Source organism: Dermochelys coriacea, chromosome 7 (genome assembly GCF_009764565.3).
Source record: "Dermochelys coriacea isolate rDerCor1 chromosome 7, rDerCor1.pri.v4, whole genome shotgun sequence".
Classification (NCBI taxonomy): Eukaryota; Metazoa; Chordata; order Testudines; family Dermochelyidae; genus Dermochelys; species Dermochelys coriacea.
In genome coordinates, this window is record NC_050074.1 from 126,202,401 (window position 1) to 126,220,072 (window position 17,672).

Sequence of the window (17,672 nt, forward strand, 5' to 3'; positions counted from 1 at the left end):
AAGTCATAGGAGTGGAGGGAGGCAGTGACATTGACTCAGGGGAACCAGACTCGCTGCCATGGATAGATAGTCCTTGCCTCTCTCCAGCTATTCAACCGGCAGGGCAGGATGCAATGAGTAGGAGGAGCTTAGAGAAGGGGCGTGGCCAGTGAAGTAAGGGAACAGAGTTTAAAGAAGAGACTGGTCAGTGCAGTGAAGAGGGGATTTGGGGAAGCACAGGTTTAGTCAAAAGAACAGGAGTACTTGTGGCACCTTAGAGAGGTTTAGGGAGAGGATGTTGGTGCCTGGGGGCTAGAAAGGGGCGTGGTAATAGTAGTCAGTGGGAGGAGTTCAGGGAAGGGGCGTGGCCAGAGGAGGCAGCGGGAGGGGCTCAGGGAAGGGGCGGGGCCAGAGGAGGCAGCGGGAGGGGCTCAGGGAAGGGGCGAGGCCAGAGGAGGCAGCGGGAGGGGCTCAGGGAAGGGGCGAGGCCAGAGGAGGCAGCGGGAGGGGCTCAGGGAAGGGGCGGGGCCGGAGCAGGCAGCGGGAGGGGCTCAGGGAAGGGGCGGGGCCGGAGCAGGCAGCGGGAGGGGCTCAGGGAAGGGGCGGGGCCAGAGGAGGCAGCGGGAGGGGCTCAGGGAAGGGGCGGGGCCAGAGGAGGCAGCGGGAGGGGCTCAGGGAAGGGGCGGGGCCAGAGGAGGCAGCGGGAGGGGCTCAGGGAAGGGGCGGGGCCAGAGCAGGCAGCGGGAGGGGCTCAGGGAAAGGGCGGGGCCAGAGCAGGCAGCGGGAGGGGCTCAGGGAAGGGGCGGGGCCAGAGCAGGCAGCGGGAGGGGCTCAGGGAAGGGGCGGGGCCGGAGCAGGCAGCGGGAGGGGCTCAGGGAAGGGGCGGGGCCGGAGCAGGCAGCGGGAGGGGCTCAGGGAAGGGGCGGGGCCGGAGCAGGCAGCGGGAGAGGCTCAGGGAAGGGGCGGGGCCGGAGCAGGCAGCGGGAGGGGCTCAGGGAAGGGGCGAGGCCGGAGCAGGCAGCGGGAGGGGCTCAGGGAAGGGGCGGGGCCGGAGCAGGCAGCGGGAGGGGCTCAGGGAAGGGGCGGGGCCGGAGCAGGCAGCGGGAGGGGCTCAGGGAAAGGGCGGGGCCAGAGGAGGCAGCGGGAGGGGCTCAGGGAAGGGGCGAGGCCAGAGCAGGCAGCGGGAGGGGCTCAGGGAAGGGGCGGGGCCAGAGGAGGCAGCGGGAGGGGCTCAGGGAAGGGGCGGGGCCGGAGCAGGCAGCGGGAGGGGCTCAGGGAAGGGGCGGGGCCAGAGGAGGCAGCGGGAGGGGCTCAGGGAAGGGGCGGGGCCAGAGCAGGCAGCGGGAGGGGCTCAGGGAAGGGGCGGGGCCGGAGCAGGCAGCGGGAGGGGCTCAGGGAAGGGGCGGGGCCAGAGGAGGCAGCGGGAGGGGCTCAGGGAAGGGGCGGGGCCGGAGCAGGCAGCGGGAGGGGCTCAGGGAAGGGGCGGGGCCAGAGCAGGCAGCGGGAGGGGCTCAGGGAAGGGGCGGGGCCGGAGCAGGCAGCGGGAGGGGCTCAGGGAAGGGGCGGGGCCAGAGGAGGCAGCGGGAGGGGCTCAGGGAAGGGGCGGGGCCAGAGCAGGCAGCGGGAGGGGCTCAGGGAAGGGGCGGGGCCGGAGCAGGCAGCGGGAGGGGCTCAGGGAAGGGGCGGGGCCAGAGCAGGCAGCGGGAGGGGCTCAGGGAAGGGGCGTGGCCAGAGCAGGCAGCGGGAGGGGCTCAGGGAAGGGGCGGGGCCAGAGCAGGCAGCGGGAGGGGCTCAGGGAAGGGGCGGGGCCGGAGCAGGCAGCGGGAGGGGCTCAGGGAAGGGGCGGGGCCAGAGCAGGCAGCGGGAGGGGCTCAGGGAAGGGGCGGGGCCGGAGCAGGCAGCGGGAGGGGCTCAGGGAAGGGGCGGGGCCAGAGGAGGCAGCGGGAGGGGCTCAGGGAAGGGGCGCGGCCAGCACAGCGCGGAGGAGGAGTCGGCGCCGAGAGCCCCGGGGCGTGGCCAGAGCAGGAGGCGGGGCCCGGCTCGTGAGTGGCCGGCGCTCGCTGGGGGCGCGGCCTGCGGGGGCGGGGCGGCGCGGGCGGCCGGCGATTGGCCGCGGCGGCCGGGTCAGCTGACGCGCGGCGCCCCGCCACAGCCGGCCGGCCATGGACGAGAGCAGCCCGCTGGTGTCCCCGCAGCGGGCCCCGGCCGCCGCCGCCTACGGGCTGCCCGCGGGGCCGGGCGGCGCGGTGCGCGCGCCACCCCCCCCCGCCGCCGCGCCCGCGCCCTCCCCGCCCGGCTCCCCGCGCGCCCGCGACCGCGAGCGGCAGCCGCTGCTGGAGCGGGGCGCGGCGGGCGGCCGGGGCCCCGGGGCGGCGCAGGCGGCGGCCCAGGCGGCGGCGCAGGCCCAGCGCGAGCGGAACGACTTCCCCGACGACCCCGCCTTCGCCGAGGTGGTGCGGCTGGCGGAGGCGGCCAGCGAGCGCGGCATCTTCCCGGAGCGCATCTACCAGGGCTCCAGCGGCAGCTACTTCGTCAAGGACCCGCAGGGGGTGAGCCGGGGGGGCCCCGCCCCGCCCCGCCGCGCCCCCCCGCTGCCCCCTCCCGGCCTGCTCCCTCCCGCCGGGCGTCCCCCGCCCGGGGCTGCAGCCAGGCCCCGGCGCTGCCGACGGGGCGCCCCCGGGGGCCTTCCTGGCCGCAGCGCAGCGCAGCGGAGATTGGGCCTCTCCAGCTTCCTCGTCCCCGGCCCGCCGGTGCCCTCCCCGCGCTGCGCCCGGGGGGCCTGGCTGCTCGGCAGCCCCTGCGCCGTGTGCCCTGGGCGAGCCGCTGCCGGGGGACTCTCCCTCCCCCGTCCCGGGTCCCTTTCTCCGGGCGAGGAGGGAGGTGAAGTGACCTGCCGGGGGCCGTGCCCTGACGGCGCTTCCCCGGGGACTGCGGGGTGCGTCGGGGGTCTGGAGCAGCAGCCTGGCCCGCCGCAGGGTGTGGGTCAGCACCGGCCCAGGCTGCTGGATTGTGTCCCCACCCCCTGGGGGAGGGGGCTCTGGCGGGGCTGACCCCCGCCTGGGTTTATGTCCTGCACCACTCGTTGACTGCAGAGTGAAGCATGGATCGGGCTCCCGGTGCTGTATACACTGGTGGGTCCTGTCCTCGTCTGTGTCAAACCTCCGCCTCCCCCACTTGCTGGGACCGCCCGGAGATGGGCCTGCTTGTTGCTAATGGACCCGGCTGCCTCTGAGTGAGCCGGGCCAGTGCCTGGACGGCTCGGATTAGACACCCAGGCCAGGAGGTGGCAGGCCAAGACCCCTTTGTGTGTGACTGTGTAGGGCTCCCTGTTGCAGGGCTTGGCTGCCCAGAGTGCTCAGCCTCATCCCATCTCCTGCAGCGTTCGCTGACTGAATAGCATGGCCTTAGGAGGGGGCTTTCTGGGCTGGCGTGGTGGCCAGAGCCTAAGAAAGTTTGTTGCCCTGGGCAGCTGCATCAGTTTAACTGAAGTGCGGCTTTCAACTGACGGACGGGGGCGCCAGCTCTGGGTGCTGCTGATCGGGCTGGGGGCCTCTTCTGGTTTTGACTGGGGAGCAGGTTTCAGCTCAACCCAAGTGTCCCCACAGGTTTGCTCTGGTTCAGTTACAGAGATCAGAAGCTGGGTTTGAATGAACTGTGCAGCCGTCCCACGCAGACAGGCCCAGAGGACGTGCCAGTTGTCAGGACTCTGCCATGGAGTCTGACTCTGTGTGCTGGGGTTACGCACCCTGCAGTGGCCGTTGTCCCAGCCAGGGACCCGGCGCTAGAATCTCTGGGAGGGGCGTCGTAAGGGAGATACGTTTCAGAGTAGCAGCCGTGTTAGTCTGTATTCGCAAAAAGAAAAGGAGTACATGCATCTGATGAAGTGAGCTGTAGCTCACGAAAGCTTATGCTCTAATAAATGTGTTAGTCTCTAAGGTGCCACAAGTACTCCTTTTCTTTTTGCGTAAGGGAGATAGATGCTCTCAGCCCAGGTCTGTCTGTCTGCTCCTGTCTCATTGCCTCATTCCCTCACACCCCGTAGGCTTGGGCCTGCCTCCTAACTAACGCCCCCCCTCACTGAACCCTTCCTGAACCCATGGCTGTCGCAGAGCCTCTCTGTTTGTGCCCCGGCCCCATGGGGTCGCTGGCTCTGACTCCGTGTATGGTACTGTGGGAGCAGAGCAAGACATGCTCCCTGCAGGAGGGAGATGGACCAAGCCAGCGTGAAGTCCTCACCATATCTCCACTTCTCGTGGGTCCGGTTGGCTGCGCTGCAGCGTTCTCCAGGGCATTGATCAGGGCTGGGTGCGGGGCCGGGTGGCTGCCTTGTGACTCTGGCTGCTAACCGGATTAGTCTTGCTGCTGTTCCTGGGGCTCCCTTGTCTATTGCTGCCCCTGGAAGCAAGGCTTGGCTTGGCTGGGGTTTTCATAACACCAACTTCCCTGTTGTGGGCCAGCTGGGATTCTAGCTACCGGGTCTTCCACCAGCTGGGTCCTGGGGCGTAGGCGGATCTGCCCCAGCCAGAGGTGAGGCAATAGAACCAGTGAGCAACTTCCTTTTCACCCTGGCTCTGCGCCATTCCCAGCAATGCAGAGTGTGTGTGGATGGAAGTGTTGTCTGAGGGTGTGGCACTGGGGGTCAGGAGATGGGGGTTATTCCTGGCTTGGGTGCCTGCCAACCTCCTCGTGGGAGCTGCCCATCACCCTGAGTGTCTGGGGGGCTTTCAGATGGGACGCAGTGCTGAAGGGCAGGGTGGGTCCTCCAGCCAGGAAATGGCAGAGGCCAGAGCCCCTGAGTAGCTATCACCACTGGGCAGTAAAGAGCACTTGTCAAGCACCGTAAGGAATGTGTGCAGCTGAGGGCCTGGCACTGTGGGGCTTGGTGTGTGTGGCTGCTTTTCTAGGCCCCATTGGCCAATGCCTTCTCCCAGCCCTGTCCTCCAGTCCTCTCTACTTTTCCTGGGATCCCAAAGCACTTGGCAAACAAGGAATGAAGCAGGTAGATTGGTGTTAAGCCACTCTGCAGGCAAAGAAAGGAAGGGACTCAGGGTCATGCAGTGAATCGGTGACAGAGCCAGGAGCAAAACTGGCCAGAGTAGCACTGAAATGCGGCCACCTCTGGGGTGGAGGGCCCCAGCCCACTGTCCTGTGTGATGGATGAATGGATGGGAAGTTTGAGGATACCAGGGAAAACCTTACTACAGAGGGAAAGTGCCCCCCTGCTATGCCCAGCCTGGGTGTCCTCTGGTACTTCAGAGCATGAAGGGCTGAGCTGGACCTGATGGGATTTGACCCTGTGGTGTCAGGGAGTCAGACTTTTACACCTGACGCTCAGGCTGCCTGGCCATCCCCTCCCAATGATGGGGCTCTCTGGGAACTTGCGCCAGAATCTGGGCAGGCCACACAGCGCTCCAGAGTCCTGGGCCCCCAGCCTGTGCTGCCACCGGTTCCAAATGGCTCCGTTCTCGGGGCTTGTGGTGGCATGAGGCTGTGGACAGTGGGGTAAGGGGCTTTCCCCCAGGTGTGGGGTCTGAAGTGCCACTGCTAAGGGAATGGAGCTGCAGTGTTCTGTGTGGGGTGCCCTGTCTCGTGCTGTGTTGCTGCCCTTCCTCTCCCGCCTGTCTGTCCTCCTGGGCCCCTCGTTCGGATCCCTGGGCCTGTCTGCCAGTCGTGGGCTCCTGCCGTTGGGGCCGGCTGCTCTGTGTGTGTGCAGCACTGAGCACTGTGTGCTGTGAACAGACCCCTTGGTGCCCACTCCAGTCTCCCTCCCCCTCCCTCAGAGCAGGGCTCTTCCTCCGGCTGCACTGCTTAGGACTTTGCCCTGCCACAGAGCCTCTTCTCCGCTCTCGCTGGGGGTGGCCCCTCTGCAGTGGCACAGTGGCGGGACTGGCAGCAGGGAGGCTGTGGGCGTGCTGTGTGGGGTGAAGGGCAGGAGCCCCACGCTGGCTGGGGGAGCGAGCCATCGCGGCTGTGCACCACTTCCTGCTTGTTGTCCCAGCCTGGGGAACGCCACCCACTGAAAGGGGATCTGTGACTGAGCTGCTGAGACTGCTTGGCTCTGGCCTGGTCCTGAGGAGGGCAGGGTGGTTGTGCCCTGCTGAATCACATGGGGCCAGTACTGGGGGAGGCTGCAGCTGGGTGCTTCCAGCCGGCTGTCCTCTGCCCCACTCCTGGCTGCTTGGGGTGAGCCCCTGAACCCCTCCCCTGACCAGCAGTTAGCACGGGGCTGGTACTGCGCAGAGCTGTGCGGCCTGGAGAGAGCCCCTGGGGCTGAGGGGGTAGAACTGACAGCTGGGGGGTGCTGACCATGCAGCTCATGGGTGCCTGGCTCGGGGGCTCAGCCCCTTACTTGGTGCACTGGGACAGGAGTCGCTGGCTCCTCTCTCCCATGCTGGAGCTGCCTTGAACTGAGAGCCCTTGAATCTCGCCTGTGCAGCTAGTGCCAGGCCCCGCTTGCTCCCTGAAGGGAGGGCAGGCGCTGGGGGTGCTGAGCCCTGGTTACTGAGCTCCCTCTGTTGCTGCCAGTGCCCCCTGCTACATACTGCTGGGATCCCAATGCCTGCTGCCCTCGATACCCAGCCCTGGCTCCTCGCCCCAAGCTCCACAGCTCAGATCTGGCAGCCGTCCCTTCCCGTGGGGTGCGTCGATCTCAGACACTGCCCCTGAGGGTCCCTCCCTTTTCTGTTGCTCTGACTCCATCCCCTCTCTGTCTGCTATAGTGCTCTGGGTCCTCCTCCACCCTGGCGCTGTTGGGACTGCATTCCCAGTGCATGAGGCTCTGCCCTGCGCTGGGCTCCAGGGGCTGCTGGGATGGGGCCCCATAGTTTACACCTGCCATGGCTGAGCCAGTCAGTGGATGGCGGGTAGGAGCCAGCCTGTCTCCACATGGCAGCGGGCCTGTGCCCCGGAAGGGTGCTCCAGGCTTTCGCAGGTTGGAGCAGGCCCCAGCCTAGGGATGAGGATCATGTGCCTGTGCGAGTTGCTCTCCAGGCCTGGCTGTCCTCTGCCAGTCTGACTGGTATGGTATGGGCTGGGCCACGTTCATGTCACTCCAGCATGGGGCTGGGCCAGCTCTCCGCAGGCTATGCCTCTAGCACTACTTCCAGGCTCTGGCTGGAGAACGGGGCTGCCCCTGACCAGGGCTGGCTGATTCCTGCTGCCCGGCTCCCAGCCCTTTTGGGTCCTGCAGCTGGACCCTAGTGGCGCATGTGTGGGGAGTGATCTTCGTGCGTACCCTCCATGGACCGGGGTTTGTCATGGGGATGGTGAGATGTCCTGTCTCGTCCAATCCAGAACCCCCCTCCCAGCAGCAGTCTTGCGATGCCCAGGGGGGTTGGAGACCGGGATGTTGTAGCTGGGCTGGAGCAGTTCACTTGCAAAGATCAAGGTGGAGATGGGTCCCCCAGCCCATGAGCATATGTCCTGTCCACTCCCTCCAGAGCCCTTGCATCTCCGTGGTGGTGGGGCCTGGGCAAGGCTCCTGCTGCAGTGCCATGGGGCCCTTCTCGTATCCACTGCCTCCTCACTGGGGGTGGGTCCAGCCCCTGCCTGCGAGTGTCTCCCTTACTGCCTGGAGCCTGCCGTGGAGTGACCAGGGCTTTGTGGCTGGTCCGGCCCCTCCGCTCACAGGGGGTCTCCGTCTCCAGGCCTACAGCCTCTGGGGGCAGTGTGCCGGTGTCACTGGCAGAGCAGCACCAAGGCCTCTGAGTGGTGAATGAGTCCCAGGTGGAGACATGTCCTCTCCTGTGTCCACTGGTCCCTTGGCTCTGGGGAAGGCTGACCCTCCCTGTGCTTCTGGGGCCCGGGGTGACAGGAGTGGCCTGGGGCAGGGGGTGAGGGTACCCGGGTGGTGTTGCCGTTGCTCTTGCTGCTCTCCAGGGCCCAGCGGCTCCCAGGGCTGCCCAACCCATTGGCCTGCAGGAGCAAGCGGGAGCGGGGAGTGAACAAGTCAACTCATGGCACTTTGGAAGTTCCCTCTGGAGTGGGGATTCCTGGTGCTACAGCACCCCCCCCCACCTCTTCCCCCCCCCGGGGTTTCCAGCCACGCCTCAAACATTCCAGCTACTTACCGAGCAGCAGGCGGGCGGGTTCTGGCAGGTCCTGGTGCTGGTCCCTGTGGGGGGGCTGGGCAGCCCTCACCTCCCTGAGCTGCTGCCCAGGCTGTGAGGGGCCTGGCCAGCTGGCCGAGTTGTGGGTCAGCTGGGAAGAGGCTCAAACTCCCTGGCGGCCAGGCCCAGCCCGAGCCAGGGGCCCCCGGGGGGAGGTGTGTGTGTGCGCAGGGACGAGCCAGGTAGGAGATCCCCCCTGAGAGGCATGTAGTCTGTTCCCCCCTGCTGCGGAGTCCCCCCTTCTCTCCCTGGTGGGATTTGTCAGGAGCCTGTGGTGTCTGAGGTCTGGCTGGGGGGGTGGGTTTGTCTCTGCTGCCCCACATCCCACCCTTTCAGAGACCCAGCTGCTCCCCTCTGTCTCCAGAAAATCATCGGCGTCTTCAAGCCCAAGAACGAGGAGCCCTACGGGCAGCTGAACCCCAAGTGGACCAAGTGGCTGCAGCAGCTGTGCTGCCCATGCTGCTTCGGGAGAGACTGCCTTGTCCTCAACCAGGGCTACCTGTCCGAGGCCGGCGCCAGCCTGGTGGACCAGAAATTGGAGCTCAACATTGTTCCCCGCACAAAGGTGAATGGGAGGGGGGGCAGAGCCTGTCATTGTGTGGGCTGCGGTTCCTGCCCTGCTGGTGCCCCCGCAGTTCCTGCCCTTGGCTCTCGCGGGTCCTGCCCTGGGAGCACTCCTGGCCTTATGCTGCTGGCCCAAGAACTGTCAGAGCCCCAGCCCACACTGCAGGAAGGCCACGTCCATCCAGGGTCCAGCAGCTCTGCCTGTGCTCCACGCTGACCGCTGTGTCCATTTTCCCCCCCCCCCCCAAGGTGGTGTATTTGGCCAGCGAGACTTTCAACTACAGTGCCATTGACCGGGTGAAGTCCAGAGGGAAAAAGCTGGCCCTGGAGAAGGTGCCAAAAGTTGGGCAGCGATTCAACCGCATCGGCCTGCCACCAAAGGTAGGGGCTGTTGGAGACCCCCTGGGGCTGCCCTGCGTCCCCAGCCCCCTCACCTGGTGTCACGCAGTGTGGGGGAGTCAGGGCCCTACACCCCCACTTCCTGCGATTCACCGTGGCTCTCAGCCAGCCAATAAAACAGAAGGTTTATTGGATGACAGAAACGCAGTCCCAAACAGAGCTTGTTGGTACAACCGGGACCTTTCAGATGGGTCCTTCTGGGGGGCAGGGAGTTTAGACCCCAGCCTTGGGGTTCCCTCCATTTCCCCAGTCCACTCCCAACTCAAAACCCCCTCCAGCCGATTCACCCAGCCTCCCCCCTGGCTCCTCCTCCCGCCTTTGTCCAGCTTCCCAGGCAAAAGGTATCACCTCGCCCCAACCCTCCTCCTGGCTCAGGTGACAGGCTCAGGTATTGTCCCTCCAGTGAAGCCAACCCCTGCTATCCCATCCCCAATGAAGACAGTCCCAGTAAAACTCCCCTGCAACATCCCCAGGTCAATCCTCCCCACTCCGTCATACCTGCCTCTCTCTGCTGCAGGTGGGCTCCTTCCAGCTCTTTGTGGAAGGCTACAAGGATGCTGATTACTGGCTGCGGCGCTTCGAGGCGGAGCCGCTCCCCGAGAACACCAACCGGCAGCTGCTGCTGCAGTTCGAGAGGCTGGTGGTCCTGGACTACATCATCAGGAACACAGGTGAGGCTGGCGCCGCACCCACTCCCAGTATCCTGACATTGGGCCTTGCTGCCTGGAGGAAGCTGGGGAGGGGGTGAGCAATGAGTGGGGGGTCAGCATATTGCTGCCCCAGGACGGTGGGAGGTGCGGGGAGATTGGCTGGGAGGGACCAGCCCATGGGGTGGGAAGATTCCTGTTGCCATCTTCCCTGCTGCTTATGATGCTGCACCAACTACGTGGACAGGAGTCGCTGCACCCCTTGCCACAGGGCAGCTGTGACTGGGGTGGACCACAGCAGCTAACAGCACCACTTCCCTGACATGAATGGTGTAGCCAGGGGAGGCAGAAGGTCATAGCTCAGGCTGGGCTGGCCAGTGCCCTGCAGTTAAAACCCTATCTGGGCTGGAATGCCAAGGAGCTGGAGCTGCTGTTCTAGCCCCACTTGACACTGGCCTGGGCAGGGGGGTTTGTGACTGGCTCGGGGGAACACGCCCCTCCTCAGCACTGTGCCAGGCAGAGTCTGGCCCCACTCGGTCTGGGAGTGGGGTGGGTCTCCTGGCCTTGGGTCGTGAGCTTGGTCCAGCTGCCAAGGCAGGGCTGGAGGGGAAGATGCTGCTCCTAGGCTATGCCTGTGAATGCTCTGCCATGGAGTCCCCGGGGGACTCTCTGGAGCTGCTCCCCACGAAGCCAGGCAGGACTCTGGGGGAGTCTCCTCTCTGGGAGCAGCCTGTCTGCAGGACACCCAGCTCACCCGGCTTCCCCCTTCCTGGGTCTGACCTCGGAGCATTCGGTATCCTCTGCCCCTCCGTGCGCTTCCCACAGCCAGTCTGCCCAGGCGGGGTCCTAGGGAAGCCAGAGGGTCCTGCCCCCCAACTCCACAGTCAGACGTGACTCTCAGCCAGCCAGTAAAACAGAAGGTTTATTAGACAACAGGAACATGGTCTAAAACAGAGCTTGTAGGTGCAGAGAACAGGACCCCTCAGCTGGGTCCATTCTGGGGGGCAGTGAGCCAGACAACCCCATCAGGTCACCGGATTCCTTTGTTCTCCAACCCTTTAGTCTCTTGTTAGTCTCTAAGGTGCCACAAGAACTCCTTTTCTTTTTTGCAACCCTTTAGCTCTCACCTTGCAGGGGGGAAGGGCCCAGGCCATCAGTTGCCAGGAAACAGGGTGTCGGCCATTCTCTGTGTCCAGACCCCTGCACACACCTGCCCTCTAGGGCTCTGCAACGATCATACACCCTTATCCCACCACCTAGATACTTAAGAACTGCCTAGGGGAAACTGAGGCACCCCCACACTATTCAGAGGAAACATTAAGAACAGTCCCGCTTCTTCACATGCCCCCAAACTGTTCAGTCTCTGGGGGTGGCGTTTTTGGGGGCAGCCCTCGTCGGCTTGGGGCCTGGAGCAGTTTCCCAGAGTAGAGTTCCCTTTGGCAGCCACTGAGCTCCTCCAGGGGCCCTCATGTGCGTGGTTCTATTCCCCCCCTGCCCACCCCCCAAAATCCCTGGAGGAGTCTGTGTCCCCTCCTGTGTGCCGCGCGCACTTCTGGTGCTGCTGGAGACCGTGATCCCCCACTCCGTGCCTCGCATCCCCGAGCAGGGAGCTTTGCTGCTCCTCCTCCCCGAACAGGGCAGGTCCTGTAGTGACATCGCTGGTTCTGCTCCCTGCAGATCGAGGCAATGACAACTGGCTGATCAAGTACGACTGCCCGCTGGACAGCACAAGTGTGCGGGTGAGTGGGGAGGGGGCTGGGCAGGGAGAATGTAAGTCGCTTGAGTGTCGGGCAGCAGAGGCGAGTTCTGAATGCGCTGAGGTTCTGGGTCTTCTCTCCAGTGGTGGGGAGTTGCCCTGCCCAGCCTAGCCCCATGGATGGTTCTCACAAGCTCCCCTTCTGGCTGCTGGCAGTGTGATTTACTTGGACCGAGGCTCGTGGGGGGAAGAGCCAGGGCCCGTTCCGTGCAGGTATTGGCATAGAGATGCTGATGGTGAGCTGGGCTCTGTTTAGGTACCATGTGGCAGGCTGGAGACGTGCTTGTGATGGTGTTGCTAGGTAGGCTTGCCATCCCCACAACCGTAGTGCGATGTGGCAGTCGAACTGTGGCTTGCTCAGTCTCCCAGCAGCGGGAGGGCTCCCAGCCCCTCTGTGAGGCCCCAAAGGCTGTGTGGTCTGAGCCCCAGCCAGCTGCAGGTGCTATTGGCCAATTTTTGGCGCACTCTAAGCAGGAGGGGCGTTGGGAGCCAGAAGGGACTATTGTGGGCATCTCATCTGACCTCCTGTATAACACAGGGCAGAGACCTGCCCCGCAATAATTCCTAGGGCAGAGCTTCGAAAAACATCCTGTCTGGAGTTAACAATGGCTGGTGATGGAGGATCCACCCCAAGCCTGGGAAGTCGTTCCAGTGGTTATGTGCACCTCATTTCCAGCCTCTATCTGTGTAGCTTCAACGTCCAGCCACTGGACTGAGTGAGACCTTCCGTGGCTGGACTGCAGAGCCCGTGATTAAATATCTGTCCCCCTTGTAGGTGCTGACTGACAGATCGAGTCACCCCTTAGCTTTCTCCTTGTTAAGCTAAATAGATCCTCTGGGGAATAAGAAAGTTATTTATTTGTTCCCATCATATAAGAACTAGGGGCCACAAATGAAATTAATGGGCAGCAGGTTTAAAACAAATCAAAGGAAGTTCTTCTTCACTCAATGCACAATCAACCTGTGGAACTCCTTGCCTGAGGAGGTGGCTGAAGACTAGGACTATAACAGGGTTTAAAAGAGAACTGGATAAATTCATGGAGGCTAAGTCCATTAACGGCTATTAGCTAGGATGGGTAAGGAATGGTGTCCCTAGCCTCTGTTTCTCAGAGGGTGGAGATGGATGGCAGGAGAGAAATCAATAGATCATTACCTGTTAGCTTCACTCCCTCTGGGGCACCTGGCACTGGCCACTGTTGGTAGACAGGATACTGGGCTGGATGAACCTTTGGTCTGACCCTGTCTGGCCATTCTTATGTTCTTAAGGTAATAGTGCTTATGAAACGTACTTAGACTTCTGTAAGGCATTTGACTTGAGACTGCATGACATTTTGAATTAAAAAAAAAAAAAGATATAAAATTAACCCGGCGCACACATGAAATGAACTAAACACTGGGTAACTGATGGGTTTCAAAATGTCACTGTAACTGGGGAATTATCATTGAGTAGATCTATTTCCAGTGAGGTCCTGCAGGGATCAGTTCTTGGCCCTACACAATGTAAGTTTTATCAATGACCAGGAAGAAAACAAAATCATCCCTGATAAAGTTTGCAGATGACCCAAAATTTGGGGGAGTGGTAAATAGCGAAGAGAACAGGTCATGGATACAGAGTGATCTTCATTGCTTGGCAAACGAGCACAAGTAAACAATGTGCATTTTCGTGCAGCTAAATGTCAATGTACACACCTAGGGACAAAGACTGCAGGTCACACTTACAGGCTGGGGGACTCCGTCCCTGGAAGATTCCTAACTTCTGACTTATACTCATTACTATCAACTCCCCCATCTCCCATTTGGGTGTATTATCTCGTTATTTGTTATAGCTGCTGTCACTTCCCCCTAAACCAACTCAGTTTTGTTTAACCAGCGGAACCCTCTTCTTCGATTGCGGCTTTTGGGCCATCCAGTGAAGTGTTCTTAAATGATTCCCAATGATCATTCATATTGGTCTCATTAAACTCTCCCTCCCAGCTGATTTGGCTCATCATTGTTTTTAAGCTTTGTGAAATTGGCCCTGTTAAAGCCCCAAGTATCTATACCACTGGTCTGGGCTTCTTTCTGCTTCCATGTTGTAAGTGTGATCAGTCATGATCACTTGTACCCAAGGTCCCATTAACTTCTAGTTATGTGGTCAGCTCCTCATCTGTAGGACAAGGTCTACTAGAGAATTCCCCTGAGTTGGCTACAGCACTTTAAGTTAGGAAACTGTCATTAATAATGGTTAGAAATTCCAAGGGTGTCTTAAAGCTGTCAGCAGGAGACCTCCGGCGCATGTCACTCAAATCAGTCCCTGCAATTATGTGGCTTTTCCCTACATGTTAGAGACAGGTGTGCAAGGAGCCAGTCCTCCTGTTCCCTCGTGTGATTTGAGTTCAGTGCCAGCCCTGACCCCACGGTGCAGTGCACCGGCTCCTGTGTGTCCATCCCCCTGTGCAATGTCCGCCTTGAGCCCTCGGTGCAGTGCACCAGCTCCTGTGCCCAGGGCAGTATGTTAGCAGTGAGGGGCATCTGGGATGAGAGCGGAGGAGCCAGGCGGCAGTTAGCTCAGAGCAGGGGTAGTGCCCGGGGTAGGGATCAGGCTGCATGGTGGTGCCAGGGGTGAGTGCTGGGCTCTGGCTTCCCTGCCCCTGGTGACTCCTGGTCGATTTGTTTCCCCTGCAGGACTCCGAGTGGGTGGTGGTGAAGGAGCCCATCATCAAACTGGCTGCCATAGACAACGGCTTGGCCTTCCCCCTGAAGCACCCTGACTCCTGGAGAGCATGTAGGTCTCTCTGCTGTGCTCCTGCTTGCGAGCCTGGGGGCAGCCTGGTGCTTTGACAACTTGCTTTATGCTGGCAACCCCCAGGGCCAGGCCTGCAGCCCCGCACCAGCTCCCTGGAGCTGGCCGGACGCCATGCTCCCAGAAGCAGCAGGGTGGCCTCAGTTCCCCCTGGGGGCTGGGAGATGGTTCAAGGGGCAGGAGCCATGGCAAGAGGGCTCATGCCAGCCCCCCAATGGGTGGAGCTGTCCCCAGGGCACCAGGCTGTGACGCCCTGTGCCATCCTTCAGAGGCCAGGGCTGAGCACATGGCTCTGACCTCGGCTCTGGCTCTTCTCTCCCCCAGACCCCTTCTACTGGGCATGGCTGCCCCAGGCCAAAGTCCCCTTCTCACAGGAGATCAAAGACCTGATCCTCCCAAAGGTTTCCGACCCCAACTTTGTCAAAGACCTGGAGGAGGATCTGTACGAACTCTTCAAGGTCAGGTTGGGGCCTGGGGGGGAGGTAGGTCTGTCATGTAGATGGGAGGGGCTGGCCTGGGTGGTGCAATGAGACCCTTTCAGAGCCAGTGGGTGTGGGGCTCAGCCTGCGTGGGACGGGTGTTGCTGCATCCTGCTAGCACCTTTTTGGGGGAGCAGAAATCCCAAACAGCAGCTGCTGTCAGGGCAGGGGTCTTGCTGCCTAGGGCCCCGGGGTCTCGCAGCAGGGGTCTGGGTCCCCGGTCTCACTGTCTCGGTGAGGGAGATGGGTGGGGAGCGTCACTGCCTTGGTGGGGGTCTCGCTGCCTGGGTGAGGGAGCCAGGGGTGTCGTTGCCGGGGCCTGGGGTCCCACTGCCTGGGGGGGGGCGGTGTCTTGCTGCCTGTCCCTCACTGCCATTTCTCTTGCAGAAGGATCCTGGCTTCGACCGGGGGCAGTTCCACAAGCAGATTGCTGTCCTGAGGGGCCAGGTATGCTGGGAAGGCCCCTCTTGGTGCGGTGGGGCAACGGTTCCCTTTTGCCCTGCGGGCAGGCACGGTGGGGCATGCTGGGCGCTGCAGTGTGGGACACTGGCCTAGCACCCCTCAAGGGGGCAGTGGCCCCAGCAGTTCCCTGGTCTGCGGTGCCTGGGGCGGGGGTCCTGGACTCAGCATTCCTTCTGCTCTGTTGCCTAGATCCTGAACCTGACACAGGCCCTGAAGGATGGGAAGAGCCCCCTACACCTGGTGCAGATGCCGCCGGTGATCGTGGAGACGGCGCGCTCCCACCAGCGCAGCGCCAGCGAATCCTACACACAGAGCTTCCAGAGCCGCAAGCCCTTCTTCTCCTGGTGGTAGCTGGGCGCTGGGCCCCCTGGGGCTGGCTGGAGCTGTGCTGGCCTGTTCCTGTCTGCTGCTGCGGACCTGCGGCCAGGACTCTACGCTCCGGGAGAGAGCAGGTGCGTCTGGGGGAACTTCCAGCTGAACTCTGCCCGGGCAGAGCCACGGATTCCCCGTGCTGCGGGGCTTGGACACAGCCTGGCAGAGCCCAGCTCCAGCTGCAAACAGCCCCACTCAGCGGGAGTCCTCAAAGCAGCTGCTGAGTGAGTGGAGCCGGGGCCTGCCTCCTGCATGTGGTTCTGAGCCCATCTGCTTCCTGCTGGGGCTGGGATCCACCCACTCCTCAGGAACCCCGGCTGATCGCTGGCTGCAGGGGCATAAAGGCGGCCAGCGTCAGCTGGAAGTGGCCCTGCTGGGCTCCCCCCCTCCCGTGGCTATTTGGAGCTGGTGTCCCTGGAGAGGAGGCATGTGCATGAGTGAGGGTCTGGCACAGGAGGCTCAGGGCTGAGCTGGCAGGGGGCAGCAGGCCTGGGGGGGCCCCCGAACGCCTGCGCTATGGAGTTTGTAGCTGCCCTTCCTGCAGAGGGGAGAGCAGGGGCTGGAGACTGCGGATCCCAAGGGAGCCATGCCAGCCCTTCCCAGCCAGGGGAGAGCCCAGCCTGGCGTAGGGGGGCTGGTGCCTGCTAAGTGAGCTATGGCTGCTGGAAGGGGGCTGGCTCCATGCGTCTCCCTCTTCCCCACCCTGTTGCTGCTCCTGCGGCCAGGCGGCTTGCCTCATGGCCACTGCCCAGTGGCAGTTCTGGGCATCGTACAGCTAGTTCCCAGGTTGGGCCTGGGCCAAGCTCTTCCTCCTGGTCCTGCCCCAAGCCCCCTGGGGTGGCCTAGCGCTAGCACCGGGGCTCAGGCTGTGCTGTCCCCCTTGGGGCAGGGGGGTTGGGCACATTCCCCTCCATGAACAGAAGGAGGTGGGGGGGAGCCAGGAGCTGGGGCCATGTGTGCTGGAGCTGGCCAGGGGCTTCGTGGGCTGTGGCTGCTGCTAGCAAGCAGGAGGGAAGATTCCATCTTTCTGGCTGCTGCTGCAACCTGACCTGAGATGTATCGTTCTCATGCACTGTAGAAATGTATGTAATGTATTTAAACCCATGCACCAGCTGAGTCAGACCTGCTGTTCCCTGTGGGGCTCTGAGCGTGGGGGGAGGTGACACCTGCTGCAGCTGGGGGGTGAGAGCCCCTCTGCCTGTGGGTGCCACTTGCTCCTGTTGGCCCCTGGGGGCTGTGATGTGGCACTTGTCAGGCAGGACCTGTGGCCTAGCACTCGCTGTCACTGATAAGCCTGGCCTGGGGGTGCTGTCCTTGCTCTAGTGCCCCATGGAGCTACTCTCCTGGGCCTGAACCCAGCTGCAGGAGTGGGGGGGAGCCACTGCAGCCAGGCTGGAGCAAGGGGCAGCAGCTGGGGGCTATGCCCTGCAGAGCTGGCTGCTGTCAGTAAAATGGGCCTGTCTCACTGAGGCCCCAATGCTTCCAGCACCTGTGCTGGTGTAGCTGACCTGCCTGCCATGGGCACAGGGCAAAGCTGCTGTCAGGAATGCCCTGCAGAGCTGGGCATCTAGGGGTGCCCCCTGGGGGCTGCAGCTGTGGGCATGCTGCTTGCTGCCTGAAGCTAGAGCATGGTCTGTTCGGAGCCTGTGTAAAGTGACCCCCCCCCCCCCATTAGTGGGGTGGAGGGGAGTGGGATCTGGTGGGAAGGGGTCAGGGAAGGGCCTGAGCAGTGTCCTCTACTTCCAGCTGAGGAGCATGTGCCATGTTAGGAGAATTGTGCTGGCTCCCTCCTCACAAGAGGCAGGGGGGCTATGGGCCCCCTGTTGAATTGGCTCCCGGGCAGACTGACCCCACAGAGGGAGAAAAGCGCCACCCCACTGTACTTCCAGTATCCCCCAGCTTGTGCTCGCCTCCAGCTGGGTGCATCTGAACTGGGCTTTCTAGTGCTTCCCCTGGCCTTTCCACAGCCCTCGTCCTGCAGGAGCACAGCCAGAGCCTGGGGAGTCTCACAGTGCAATGGGCTGAGTGGCTACCGCTGTCCCCCCTTCCTGGGACGGTGCCCAGGGATCTGCACAGACAGAACAACATGCTGGCATTTACACCCCACCTGCCAGGCTGAGCACC

At 62.8% G+C, this 17,672-nt stretch overlaps 1 protein-coding gene across 1 annotated transcript; it reads left to right on the forward strand.

Moving 5' to 3' along the window:
* The first annotated feature begins 2,126 nt into the window (after nucleotides 1-2,126).
* On the forward strand, nucleotides 2,127-16,664 carry PI4K2A (phosphatidylinositol 4-kinase type 2 alpha). Its single transcript, XM_038409347.2, has 9 exons — nucleotides 2,127-2,528; nucleotides 8,452-8,652; nucleotides 8,901-9,032; nucleotides 9,568-9,721; nucleotides 11,375-11,436; nucleotides 14,118-14,217; nucleotides 14,560-14,693; nucleotides 15,102-15,161; nucleotides 15,366-16,664. The coding sequence occupies exons 1-9, from the start codon at nucleotides 2,142-2,144 to the stop codon at nucleotides 15,525-15,527; spliced, it is 1,392 nt and encodes a 463-aa protein (XP_038265275.1). The 5' UTR covers nucleotides 2,127-2,141; the 3' UTR covers nucleotides 15,528-16,664.
* The last annotated feature ends 1,008 nt before the right edge of the window (nucleotides 16,665-17,672 follow it).